At 43.0% G+C, this 14,514-nt stretch overlaps 2 protein-coding genes across 2 annotated transcripts in view; one reads left to right on the top strand and one right to left on the bottom strand.

Moving 5' to 3' along the window:
* LOC115760699 overlaps positions 1 to 8,402 on the bottom strand; it is a 62,396-nt gene extending 53,994 nt beyond the window's left edge. Inside the window, exons 1-2 of the mRNA XM_030702164.1 lie at positions 7,496 to 8,402; positions 6,712 to 7,357 (exon numbers count right to left, since the gene is read on the bottom strand). Coding sequence (XP_030558024.1) covers positions 6,712 to 7,357; positions 7,496 to 8,402 — 1,553 coding nt within the window. The remainder of the gene's footprint in view (positions 1 to 6,711; positions 7,358 to 7,495) is intronic.
* The window catches only part of LOC115760947, a 132,467-nt gene that overhangs the window by 75,518 nt on the left and 42,435 nt on the right, over positions 1 to 14,514 (top strand). The gene's annotated exons all lie outside the window — the stretch shown is intronic.

Here is a 14,514-nt window from a genome sequence, read left to right as displayed (position 1 = left end):
TGTTCCTATTATTTTGCATTTCAAATCATTTTCCAAGGACTGCATATCTAATAATTAAATTAAGTTCTTATTAAATGCAAGCTGAAATCGTACTGAAACTTGAACTCCCTTAGTTTTTCAAAGAAATTGATATGCAAATGCAACTAGAACAATCTTACAACTTTATGCACCTTCGGGTTCTCATAAAATGCATTCGTAATTATTCTCAATTATGGGCCCCACTCATCTTAAAGTTTGAATTATCTGTGTTGAAACTGAATGCTATACTAATAATCATAGCATAAATAATTAATAAATCAATTATTATTTATGTGGTCGGAGCAAATGTTTTTGATACTTAACCTTTGCACACGGCTACAGTGTATGTATGTGTGTGTGTATCAATTAGCAGAGGAGGGCGGAGTTTAATTAATTAAAAATGGGTTTCACTTGACTCCGGGGTCGATGGTTACGGCTGTTGCCGTTAGAGAGCTTAGTAAGTGGCTAAATGAATCAGAGGTGGAGGCAGTTGCTGTTGACATGTTTATGCAAGCCACAAGGACACGCTCCACACACACATACGCTAAGCACGCACACTCTCTCACACACGCTCACATACATACACGAAGTGAAAGTAACAAGCCGGCAACGCCCATTTACGTTGAATTTTGTTGTATTTCTTGTGCTTTGGCTTTTTTTGTGAGAAATGTTTTTTTGATTTAGTCCGTTAATTGCTTTCAAGTTTGGCAACTTCTTAGCTCGCGCCTGATGATTATTATTGCCGCGGCGCAGCAACAACAACGACAAAAACAACCAAAAAACTTGGCAAGCATTTTGGCCAAAAGTTTCTTTTGATATTCTTTGCCAAAGCCCAGCAGCAGCACGCAGCTCGACTCGGTCATAATGATTGCTTGCGTGTGTATGTGTGTGTGTGTGTGTGTGTGGGCTGCTCCGTGAAACTTTGGTGCCACAATGCGGCGCATGTCTATGACTTTTTGACTCGGTCTGCTTAGCGCCTTCTTGGCTGCGGATTAACTGCAAAAACGCCAGCGTTTTTATTGCGTAAAAATAGACTTGCCAACACGGCGGCTGCGTTTGGACTTAAATTGTTACGCATACGCCGAGTGGGATAGCAATGCGCTTGTCAGCTGCCTGGTTGGCCGACAAGCTTGTTAAGCTGTTAAGTTATGGCCACATATGTTGAGAGAATATAGCGCTGAAGACAAGACAGCATAAAGCATGCAGCCGACAGCGAATGTTGGATACGTTGACGTTGATGTTGATGCCGACTGGCGCTGCATGTAACAAAAGGCAAAACATTTACACTTGCATTTGCATCGGCACAGTCAAAGTCAGACTCGCTTAGGCAAGCCAAACAACTGGAAAATGGACCGCGCCACCAGCTCACTGGATAAGGCTCACTATGCCCAAGGCTCGGTGGCGCAGTTGCCACAGCAACCGCAGACACCGCACCAGTGCACGTTGTTGACAGTGGCAGTGGCAGTTGCAGTTGCAGCTGCAGTTGCACTTCCACAGTGCGGGCGGGCAACCATCAGTTGAAACTCACATTAGGAATATTTTGCGCGAAATGAAAAGAATTGCCACCAACAACCACCAAGCACAATGGAAATAGAGCGGCACGGCCAACCAGGCTGCGCAAGCGATTCACTTAGCTGGTGGTGCAGGCAATGCGGGTGGGGCGGCTGGCTGTGGGCGGGGCTGGGTATCGTTATTAGCACCACCCGTGGCGCAGAGCAAATCAAGCGGCACAAAAAGCCAAAGCAAAGTCGGATGTTGGCCATGTGTTTCATGTTTAGTATCTGTAGCTGTAGCTGTAACTGTATCTATATATATAGCTGCAGCTATATCTGTATCTAGATCTGCAGCTGTGCGTGTATTTGAGTCTCCCGCCAGTCCCTGTATCTACTGCTGCTCGCACTTACATATTTATTTGTTTGCACTGGCAAACTTTGAAGGATGTTGACAATGGCACATGAAAAAGGGTGTGCGCGGGGGTTGGGGCATCCGTTTTGACCTTGTTGTTGTCATGTCGGCGTCGACAACGCCATCTCAGTCGCGTTTTATTGCCGCGGGCGGGCAATTGCTCGTTGCAATTGCTATTGCCATTGCCATTGCTGTTGCATGCCACATCGCTTATGCAGATTTCGATTTGTGTAGCGCACAAATACGCACATTCAAAGCGGTGCTGAGGCACTGCGGCGCCCTAGCAGCTGTGCCCCCCTCTTCCCGCCTCTACAGCTTTTTTTGTGGCCCCACCAAAAGTTGGGCGACAAATTGAATACGACTTGAAGAACAGGCGATTTTGCGTCACTTGAACGCAAAAGTTCAAAATAAACATAAAGTCGAAATTGGCGATAGATGAGCCGTTGACAGAGGACGCGACTTCAGTGGCAATGTGCTAGCAAAGAGCAGCAGGCAGCTGAAACAGCAACAGAAACACAGAACATAGAACAGACAACACAAAGCCCGGAAACTCAATTTCGGTGAAGTGTGGCAAAGGGAGCAAAGGGCAATACGCGAGCTGCAACTCAAGCGACGACAACACATTTAAGTACTTAAAAGTTTGCTGCCAACTCTTTTTGCTCATTTTACACGTTTTGTTTTTGCGCATAAGGTGTGTGTGTGTGTGCGAGTGTGTGTGTGTGCGCTAGTGTGTGCTGCTTCTTTTCAGCCAGCTTGGCTGACTGGCAACACTTTTGTGGCGCGCACGGAAACTAAAAGTAGAAAAAGTGGCCAAGGCAAGAAAACACAATTGAAGCCCGTAATTTCAACTTGAATTGATATTGTTTTTCCTGCCTTCCTGCTTTCTTTTTCTGTCGTCTTCCCATTGCTGGGTGTTATTTTGTTTTCTTGTGTTTTCTTAACTTGTTTTCTTGTTTTTGTTTGCGTTACAAATAAACGGAAATGCTTAGACACAAACACCGAGCGCCAACAACAACAACAACAACAATGTGTCACAGAACAATAACTTCAATTAGTTTGTCGGTACGTGTGCCCGCCTAAAAAGCGCTCCAACTTCTGGAACCACTTACAGCCACGCCCACACTGCCGTGAGCCCTTCAGTTGCTTTTGTCTACGCCGGATGTTTTCCAGGCGTCGTCTCCCATCTCCGAAGGTCCGCGATTTCCCTAGAGTTTGCCAAAAAATCTGTTTAGATTCGCGGGGGTGACAGGAAGTCGTTGATTATGTTTGCACATGAAACAAATTGCGTTGGCGACCCAACGACCTATCGAGAACTGATTAAAATAACTGATGAATATCTGCGAAATTATGAGCCAGGGATTTGGGGCAACTGCCTCAAACCCTACTTTATTAGCAGTAGCTGCCAGTTGCCTGCCTGCCGGCCTGCCTGGCTGCCTGGAAGCTCTGCCTTTCTGCCTGTGCCCCGTGGCTTAATATTGGAGAGCAACAATGCCCGGGGGCAACATTTTATGCACACAATATAATACACAGCACAAATAAATGGCAAGTCCGTTGGAATGAAAACAAACGTCTAACATATGACACTAAATGCAATAATGTTGATCCTGTGCCAGGGCCCAGGACACAATTTAATTTATTGACATTTGATGTTCACAGCAGCAACTTTGGCATTTTATTGCTTTCAGGTTGAAACAGTTGTTGCTTTTGTTGATGTTGTCGTTGTTGTCGTTGTTTTTGTATAGCTATTTAGTCCTCTTGTTCGCGTTCCACTTAATTTGTCATGTTGTTTGCGCGGTTAATTGTTTATTTGTGTTTTTTGGACAGGCGACAAATGTACATTAGATTTGTCAGCCTGTCGTGCACGTCGAGGTTGTTCTTAATTTGTCACAAAATATGTAACACACGTCAACAACTAGTTTATATTTTATTTTTTTTTTTAAATTTACTTTTAAAACATCTGCATACTTTTTTTTATGCTTCCATTTATGCGCTTTTTTTAGCTCTGGGATTTTGCGATTGATTTCGTTTTTGACCTACAACTACCCAACAGCCAGAAAATCGAAAGGAGCACAAAAAAATCATAACAAAACTGCATTTCTCATCTGAAAACTGGGCCGAAATACTCTACATAAATCCATTCTATATTACATCAGCTAGTGTATTCTATATTCGGCACACGAAAGTTAATTGTTTTCTCCTAGATTCTGTTGTTTGTCTGGCTTTTAATAAATTACTTTTACTTTGGGCGAGCAAATGTCTGTGATTTAAGCGCCCTCTAATCAATGCTATGGGACACACATTCGTTAGCTTCATCTAAAAAAAAAGTTCTTATCGGCACTAGCAAATTATGTGAGAGCCATTGGCAAGAAAGTGAATACTTGCCTTTCACAGACGTTTCTGTTATTTTTTCATTTTTTTTTTTTTTGCCCCTTACGGTCGGACAACGAAAACGAAGCTAAGCAAAACATGTTTGGAAAAAAGTGGAAACGCTTTTTTGCAGAAAATCGCACATATATTCAATGTCTAATGTCTTGCAAGACGAACACACGCACACACACAGTCGCATGCAGGTGGCTACAGCAACAGTCATCCATGGGGCAGGACACGAGTGGACATCAGGCGGACTTGAGCCCACATATGTGCGCCGTGGGTCGAAACTTTGGTATTTATTGTGCCCGACTGGCCAGCAGAGAAGGACAAATGTCGCTCAGACCTCGCTACTGGTCAGGGTGGTTACGAATGGCACGATATCGACTTTGCGAATATCTAGAGGAATGGCATGTCCTTGAGATGGCCAGAGAGTCCAGTGTTCGATGTTGTCGGTGAACTGGGCAAAAACTAGGCGTACACACAGCGACAGCTGCGCATTCCTAGAAAAACCAAAAGAATTGCCATTGTTGCGGTTGTCAAAGTAAATCAAAGCCCTTGGCCCATGACCTGTGTCTGTCTTAGCCAACTTTTTGCCAAAGACCCTTTGCGCTTATTTCTCATTCACTAAGTAATTGAACTCTTATCAGAAGTGCAGGCAATTTCGCATAGTCAACGCCAGCTTTGCCATCCTACATAAGTAGTTGTTAATTGTGCAAACGTCGTGAATAGTACTTGATAGCAATAGCATTATGTAATGACTTAATATAAACAACAAGCTGAGAGCCATACAAATTCAACTTGAATTTTCATCCATGACAAATTGAATCCCTCAGACGTCTTTAGTACATTTTCATTAAGATCCCTGGACATTAAATGGAACTCGAATATTCACCCACACCTCATTTTTCACTTAGGGGAATTTTGAGAAAACCATGTTAATGTGTGTGAGCCCAATCGGCAAGTAAGCAAAATAGTTGCATTCGTCTTTCACCATAATTCCACTCTTGAGGGTGGAAACTTTTATATCTTACAACTTGATCTGTGCGCATCCATCAATCAGTCAGTGAGAACAAACAGCTATACAAATTCTATACAACACATATGTATATAAGACTTATGTACTATTTACCTACTCAATGGCTATATTTTTTGCACAACATTCAGTTCAATAAAAAGTCAATTTAAATATATATGTATGAAAAGTTATTCAATTGAATTCTGTATTTATCGCAAAGCTGATTTAAATTGTTTCTATTCAATTTTAACCAAACAGTTAAGTATATTGTAAATAGAATCATAAGTTCTTGGATTTGGGGATTGATTTTATTTGAAACAAAATAGTTGGTTTGGTGCATCATACTTTTGCCATGACAAGTGTTGCGTATCAAAGGAAATATAGGGTCGAATTCCAAAAAATATATTTTTTCTTGGTAACTAACAGACAAGCCTTTCCCGATTATCTGTTTATATGCTTGCTAGTCTTTCAGTTTTAAAGCTATCCACATGAAACTGCGCACAGGTTCCTCTTTCTATAACAGTCAGTATATAGTGTGTCAGAATCGACTGGATTGGACTACTATATCATATAGCCGCCACAGGAACGATAATAAAAATATGAGGTTTCTCTTTTGTTGAGCAGAATCAGCAAATGTAAGGTGCAAAATTGTACTCGAATATCTGCAAAATCGAATGTCAGGCCTAGGCAAGAGTATTTAAAATTCGGCGCATCGAAGATACACATTCTTTCTTGATTGAACCTTTTTGGTAATCGGATTTATCTTGGTAAATGTTACTTTTATGCTCTCTCAAAGTGTTTCTACACTAGCAGGTCAATTTATATACTTTACCCAAATTGAATTCTTCTGTTTATCGGAAAGATTCTGAGATTTTATATCTGAATCGGACTGAATATTGCTTGCTACATAAATTGCTTTAGTGGGATTTTCTTACACATTTCCAGTGAAATACATTTTATCTCCTTGAGCTAAACATTCAATTGAAAACACATTAAGTTTTCCAACCGCTCAGACGACAAGAACTGACAGCAGCAATTAGTAAAATATATTTGTGTGCGTCTCCAAGAACTTGTATACAATTTATGTAGCCACAAATATTTAGACGGCATGTCGGACTGTAACCCCAATTTGGCAGTGGATTAGATGGACTTCATCAGAAATTATTAAAGGTATTTGGACTTGACATATGGCTTTCACGAATTGAACTCTGTCTGGAACTATTCGCTAGCCGGACGCACATGTGCGGTGTTCCGGTCATTTGCGTGGCCATTTCACTTGGCTACACATTGCGCCGACTGTTGCCGCTGGCCAAGTTTCGATTGGAAAAGTTTGCCAAGCGTATAATATGGATATGTGTGTGTGTGTGGGTGGCGGGGTGAGATCAACTTTGACTTTGACTCACCTGGTCAGCATGTTGGCGCGATTGACGGCCACCTCGGCCTCGACACGAAATCGATCCTGTGCATAACGGTCGACCACACCCTCGCCAAGATTGAGCGAGGTGCCGGCCACACAATTGGAACCCATCAAATGCTGCTGTTCGATATATTGTAAAAACTTGGATACCAGGTCAATTTTATTATCGCGCGCATTTATCACATCGGCCGTTATTTGATTGGAATTAACGCCATCGCCCTCCACATCGTCAATGACCAGTGGCTTGGTGTTGTCATCAATCAGCACCTCGGGCGGATAGCCATCATCCATGGTAACCTCTGAAGTATCCAGCACTGGCTCACCCTCCGCCTCTAGCTCCAATTCCAACTCCGACTCCGAGCCGAAGTTGAAGTTTATCTGTTTAATTTCCATGCCCTCACTATCATGTGGGCTTGTGCTGGCCTGGGAGCGCACCTCTGCCTCAGTTTCCGGCCAGACGCCAATGGCGTACTCTGTGCTATTGCTGCCCTCGTGGAAAGCTTCCGTCGCATCGTCGTTGTCATCGACGTCGTCACCAGCTTCGCTTTCGTTTTCATTTTCAGTGTTTCCATTCGAGCCCTCGAGCTGGTAATCCGCCTCGCTAGACTCGAACGTGTTGGCTCCACTGCTCGCTGGTAAATTCAAATTTTGAGCAACTGTCGCTGTGGCTTCCGGCCTGCTGTTGCTGGTGCTGCTGGCGTTGCCGTTGCTGTGGCTCACTGGCAGCAGGCGGGTTCTGCCCACGACTCGCGTCTGCTGCAGCTGCCAACTTCTCGGGCCATTTGCGGCCGAATGACGAGGCGCAAATGTTGCCATTGGCGTGGTTGACAGCTCATCCTCGTCCTCAGCGCTATCCTCATAATTGCCATCATCACTGTTGGCACGCACAAATTGCCGGCCAGCTGCGATACCGATGCCACCCTTGGCCCCGTTGTCCTTGACAGCACCTGTGCCCCGCACTGTGGCAGGGGCCGTGGCTGGCTCGATGACCGGCGCCCTTGACTCCTTGTCGCTCAAGCCAACGACAACATTCTGGTAAGCTGACTCTAATGAGTTTTCCAAATCAATCTCGTCCGCCAACTGCATAACCTCGCTGAGCGCTGCAGCCGCCGTGTCATCCACATCGGTGGGCCGGCCCTGCAGATGCTCGGCCTCGGCCAGGCTGCGATGATTCTTTACCGGTCGCACTATGCCCAGGCTCTGGTCTACGCTTTTGCGTATGCTCTCATTGATTTTCTTCTTGTGCAATTTGCGTATTTTATGCGTGACGGCTGCTCCAATTAGACCGCCTTCGCCCGGCTGCTGTGTGGGCGCGGCTGTCGGCGTTGGCAATGGTAATGGTAATGTTGCCGCATCGCTGACCAGCGCCAAGCGCGTGCTGTTGCTCTTTTTGTTGTTGTTGTTGCTGTAGTTGTTGCTGTTGCTATTGCTGCTGTGCAGCATGTGCGCCCGCGAGCGACCGTGACGTATGTTGAAGCTGTCGCCGGCGCTGGACACGTTTTCCGTTTTAGCTTTGATACGAGCCCGCGCCGGCTGCGCAACATCGTCGATTCGACTGCTTGGTTCAGAAACCGACAAAGGGTCCAGTTCGGCGCGAGTTTTTGCCATGCCCACCATCAGCAGCAGCAGCAGCAGTGGCATCAGAAATGGAACTCTGTGCCGCATTGTCAGCGCCATTGCGCTGCTGTAAGCTGCCTTTTCGGGCAATTTACGGCTGAGAGACGATTAAAGTATCAATTTCGAGCACCTTTAAAGCTATGCACACTTTTATTAGGCTTTTTGCTGGCTGATCGATCGACCCTTTGTAAGATTGAGCTTTCTCTACAAATTGTTACCTTTGGCAGCGCATGTTCGACACAGGCTTTTGTTGTTGTTCTTGTCGTTGTTGCTGTTTGTTTTTTTAAGCTTCAAAGGCCACAGCGTAAACTTGGCGCCAGCCATAACCAGGCTGGGGACCGCGTTGTGCCTCGGGCAGCGGCGTCGCGGTTGTTGAGCTCATTTCCTTTGCCAACGCGAACTGCTGCAAGTCATGTAGCCGTGACGTCTGCTGCGCTGCTGCAATATCAATTTGATGTACCTGAAATGATTGAAGCAAAAAGAAAATCCAATGATTAGTCGCTCTGAATGCGCGCTTTGTGTAAGCGATTGCTCTGCGGGGGCAGGCTCCAAACGCGGTGAGCGGTTTGCGCCTGAGAAGCTCTATTTGGATTTCAAAACGTAAGCAAAATATTTGCTTTGATTTATGCGAAGTTTTTTTTTTTATTAATTTTTTCTTTCTTATTTACTTGTGCGTTCTAAAAAGGAGATTGGCTCAAGGACATCTCCGCAAGTTTTAATACATCTTGGCCCGCTCTTTTCTTGCGCGCCCGCTTTTTGTGTGTGTCTACAAATGAATGGGAGGGAATGTAAAGAAAACGCAGTTTTAATGCGCAAAGGGCGGTAGCATTAACTAAGCTAAAAGAACAACACGGAAACGTGCAACAAAAGCGAAAGCCATTTGGCAGCTACCGTTAAAGCGGTAATTAAAAATTTCCGCACGCCAACACTGCGGCAACAAGAACAACAGGGCTTAAGATAAATAGGAAATTGTTCTTGTTTTTCCCTGGCATGCATACAAACACCCAAACACAAACACACACATACACACAGACGCATAGAATTTCTCGCAAGCATTTGCAGCTAAACATTGCGTATACGCCAAGTGCGCTGCATTGTGCAGGCACTTACAAATTATACACCATTTTCTAAGATGGTAAATTCATGATGATTTTCAGCCTGGGACTCGAGCACAGTGGCACAGCCGAGCCACAAAAATGCCATGGTTACAAACACGAATCGCTCACGGCCCTTGTCAGAAGTTGTTGCGAGCCCCTCGAGCGGGCGGCCAAGTGAACATAAATATATGTATGTGCACAAACAGCTATGGGGATAGCGACAGAACCTACATAAATATTATGACGCAAACAAATTATATGCCATTTAAATGTAATACTAATAAGAAAATCCACTTCTTAGCTGCTACGGCTGCTGCTTGTTCCTTAGAGTGGACTGCCAGATTTTCACGCTTTGCTGGGATGAACACAGCATAAACATTATCTCCCTCTCTTTCTCTCTCTTTCTTTTTGTGTGTGTGTGGCGGCAGTTTCTAATTTCGGGTTTTATGATCCATAAAAATTGCGCCAAGGCGACACAAACAACAGAACCAGGAGCACACACCCACATATGTGGCACATACATGGATACATATAGATGTATGTGTGTATGTATGTATGTTAAATAAATAGAGATGAAAATTCGCAACAGCAAGAGAAATTGACACCCAATTTTAGTGCTGGGAGTTTGGATAAACATTTGTATACACGTTATTCGTGAGCACAACACAAAGTCTAGACTTCTTTCTTAATATGATATATTGTTTTTATAAATAAAATGATTTTTTTTTCTTTCTGATATCTTGTTTGCTTTTTGTTCTTCAACTTAAATTTATTGCAGTAAGTGGGGCATATCGCGATTCGACAATGTAAACGTGTAAACGTTGCAACTGAGCGCAAATTTAATAAATATTTGATATGTTCCATGTACTCAAACTCAAGTAGACCGCGACAAGCAATGCCAAAAGTTCTTGAATAACGCTTGGGGCGTCGTATTTATTATATTTTTTGTTTTCCTCCTTTGTAGCCCAGGCAATCAAATCAAAGAATCGATTGAAAATTTACTGATTTATATGCATACAGCAATTCAAACCGAATGTCGATAAATTTAGCATGCTTGCAATTTTTCAACACACCAAAAATTAAAAGAATCAAATCTCAGCCTTTTACTGCTTAAGTGTATCAAATGTAAAGTGCCTAGTAGTTGCATGAATATATATTTCCATGAGCTGTAGGAACCTGCTGAGATTTCAAATTACACTCCTCCTAATACCCGTAGCTCTTCCCCAACCTTTTAGGAAGTTTAGTCTTGAGCTTTGGTATTTATACATATTTGAATGCAATATTTATACCTCAAAAATGTCATCAAGGTCGGACAATTAATGCCGAAGTTACTCAAGTAAGCATTTTACTAGAGTCTAAGAGTCTAGAGGCTAAGGGAAGCAGTGTAAAGAGCTCAGCTCAACTCAACTGTGCACTACTTAATAGAAGGAAGAAACGCCAGCTCGTCGCTATGTTCAGGGTATATCCTAGTCGCACCCTCTTGTTTTTTATTGCGAAAGCCAAAAGCCTTTATCATAATATAGAAACGATACGAAAGCGATACGCTTTGATTTTTTATCCAGTTGGGCTACGCGGCAGTTACGGCGAAACTGAAACTCTCGTATCTTGTTTGGCAAGCTTTGTTTCCGGTTCTTGGTTAACTTTGAAATCCCTGACAGCGCTAATGCATTACGGCAAACGACAAAATTGCGACAAGGGCAACACGTGGCTGATCCAAAAGAAACAAAACCAGACATTCGCCCGAAACCCAAACCCAGGGGGCAAACTTGTGCACTTAACCTCTGCCGCGCCCAACACAGCAGGTTTCCATGTTCAGAACAAGCTGCTTAAATTGAGTGGCAGTAGCAGTTCTCCTCAGTGCTGCAAATGGGCGGAAATGCAAGCTGGCTTGCTTCAACTTTTGAGACACAATTACTAGATAGTTACATGTCGCAGACCCATCTGTTGATTAGCTGAGCTTAAGTTGTTACCTGTATATTAAAAAGCGTTTGTCCTGACTGACTCTTTGCTGATCAAAACAGAGATCTAGCTTCCCGAACTGGAAAGCAGATGTTTTTCTGAGTTGTCTGAGGTTACTCTCTCTTATTTCACAATCGGATTTTCAACTGTATGCGGTAAATTAGTATTAAAATTTCTTCACCAGTTCTTTTCGTAAAATCCAGCTGGAAAATGGCTGTCAAATGATGTTTAATTGAAAGTTAAATACTAGTTCGAGCTGTTTTAAAATAATTTTCGAAGAATGAAGTATGAATACCTGCTTTAATCTATCCCAAGTTGACGGAAAGTTTATGTTTTTCATTTCATTCGACTTTCCAACAATAAATTTGCTTTTAAATATTTATGTCTGCTGGTTGGCATAACGATAAGATGATCAGTATATAGACTCGGTTGCCCAGTAGAGTCATTTGAAATGCCTGCTGATGACATTTCCAGCATGTTTCACATACGGTTACGCTTAGCCTGATTAATGTTCAGCCAGGCATATGCTAAGACGACAAGCTCTTTGAACGCAAACTTAAAACAAATTGAATCATAAGAGTTATGTCATGCAACGTTGCCGAGGATTTGACTTTGGAAAGTTTCGCCAACAAACTAGCAACTGTCGCGCCCTATGGCAGATGGCGGCCATGTTTTTGTGTCTTAGCCAGATGTGAGTACTGTCTATAATACATATATGTATCCGTATAGATATACCGACCTCTGGCTTATATGCTGCTGTTGATGTACACGCCAAGTTTTCACTTTGCCCTGTTGCTGTTGAAATTTATGCAAACACATTAACAAACTCGACGCATTCGCGAGGTAGGCGGCTGTCCTTTCGACTGGTGACAAAGTTCCTCCGTTAAATGAAATTCATGTAATTTTTTTTGCTCTCTATCTCTCCCGCTCTGTCTCTCTGTTATTGCCAACGAAATAAAATGTTTCTTGCCAGGCGCGGTAAGTCGTTCAGTTTTGTTGTCATACTCTACTCGACTTATGCATAGCTGTGCTCAGTAGTCGCCTTCGCTCATCTACCTCTAACTCCAACTGCTCCTGTTCCATCAACATCAGAACCAACAACAGCAGTAGCTGAAGTGGCACCTTTGTTAGGTAACTCACATAATGTGATGGCAATGGCGGCAAACAAAAAATGACATTTGACTTTTAAATTGGATAATTTTTTTACGCTTTCATTGTTGATGTTGCTGGCTGCCAATCAGCAGAAAGAGATACATCCGCACAGACAGCCAGCTGCAAGCGACATTCAAAAGAATTATCAAATGCTGAAAAAATCTGCATTTGATAGTCGGCTTTCATTAATATTCACACACATACTCTTCAATCAATAGTAACAATAGCAACAATTAATATCAATTTCTTCTGTTTTAATTTTAAAACATACTTTAATATGCTCATTTGTAATCAGGCCGGAAATAATTTAAACAAAACCTGACATATTTTCATATGTTATACCTGCTTGAGTATGCACAGTAGCTGGAATGGCAGTGACTTTTACTTTATGCTTTTATATACTGCATGTGCTTTAAGGGATGCTCTCAATTTGCATATAAATGTTGCACAAACACATGCTCACGTGAGTGTGTGTGTGTGCTTTATAGCCACTAATGCTAGTAACAAAATTCGCATAAAACGCACGCAAATTGCACAGATTATGTGCCGCTTGGGCAATGCTCGAGGTCTATATGCCGAACGAGGGCGATTCAAGTTGAGCTTCTTACAACCATGTTTTTTTGGTCACACTTTGAAGATTTATTTAAAAAGACACAAAAACAAAGGGAAACTTTTACTGCACACACGAGCAAAGTAAAATGTTCAAGTAGCGAGGTGGTGCTCTATCAAAAAGCAAGTACGTCCTTAGCATCGGATTTACGGCTTAAACGGAAACATAAAATATTAGCCAGCATATTTTCATTACTTGTAAATCTTAAAGCAATTCTTATAACAAAACATAAATGGAATGCAACCCTAACTAAATGAAAATCGCAGAGAGGGACGTAGACTACTTTCGATTGTAATTATAATTATGTTGGCTCGCAAATATTTGAGAGGCCGCTTTTGATATTTGCTTTTCTCTTATAGTCGAAAAAAGTTTCGCTCATTAACTTGAATTTATGTGTTGCCATGTGATTACAGTGTGTGTGTGTGTGTGTGTGTGTGTATGTGTGTGTGTATGTGGGTATTTATAGATATGTATTTGCTTGATTTTGTGGGCGTCGCTTGTATTCTTTATATTTGGCATTTGCACGAAGGCTGCCAGCAGCGTGGCATGCATATTAAACATACTCAAATACATATTTCGACTGTACCACCCGCATCCTCACGCCTGTTCCGCGCGTCAATCATCGAAACGATCAAATGAAAATCGCTGGCTAAGTGACTATATGGAGAGGCGGCATATGTAAGTAGACTAAGTACTTGCGTACCTATAAATGGTGCGTTTGTCGGATTCTGGTGCCGTAGGAATAAAAACAATCGACTCAACGGGCACAATTCACTTAAGGAGCGTGTCGAGACAGATATTATTTCTACATAATTGCTTTTCTTTTTCTACGAAAACCGAGGACATATTGCATACTTTTGTGCGTCTGCTGCTCTCCAGTTGCGGCGCACGCATAATGGAATTTGGTGAAAATGGATTTGGATTTGCTTAGAGCTCACGGGCAATGCGATAAGAACAAAACAATGATGAGGGTGGCCCTGGTCCTGCTCCTGCTCCTACCTTCGCTGATGTGTGTGGAATCGTACGTGATGCCAACGGAGCCGAGCGCCAAATGGCAGATTATGTCGCCAGGCATTAAATCACTGGCTGCAGGTAAAATATGCGATGCTTAAGCAAAATCAATTCTATTTATACGTGAACGCATAAATTGTGAGCGCACAAACAAAAACAGTCTGGAGCCTGCCGATTGGCGACTGGAGACGCAGAGACCAAGCGGTACGTGCCACATGTTAAACGCGCAACGGCAATAAAATAGAGCAGTTGCCTAAATCAGAACCTAAGCCTAAGCCAGAGGTAAGCTGTTTATTTCGAGTGATATTTAATACTGGCATTACCAAGCGCCGACAACTGCCGC

Source organism: Drosophila novamexicana, unplaced genomic scaffold, assembly GCF_003285875.2.
Source record: "Drosophila novamexicana strain 15010-1031.04,08,12 unplaced genomic scaffold, DnovRS2.1 tig00000462-arrow-pilon, whole genome shotgun sequence".
NCBI classification, from domain to species: Eukaryota; Metazoa; Arthropoda; class Insecta; order Diptera; family Drosophilidae; genus Drosophila; species Drosophila novamexicana.
This window is presented reverse-complemented; position numbering and strand designations above follow the sequence as displayed.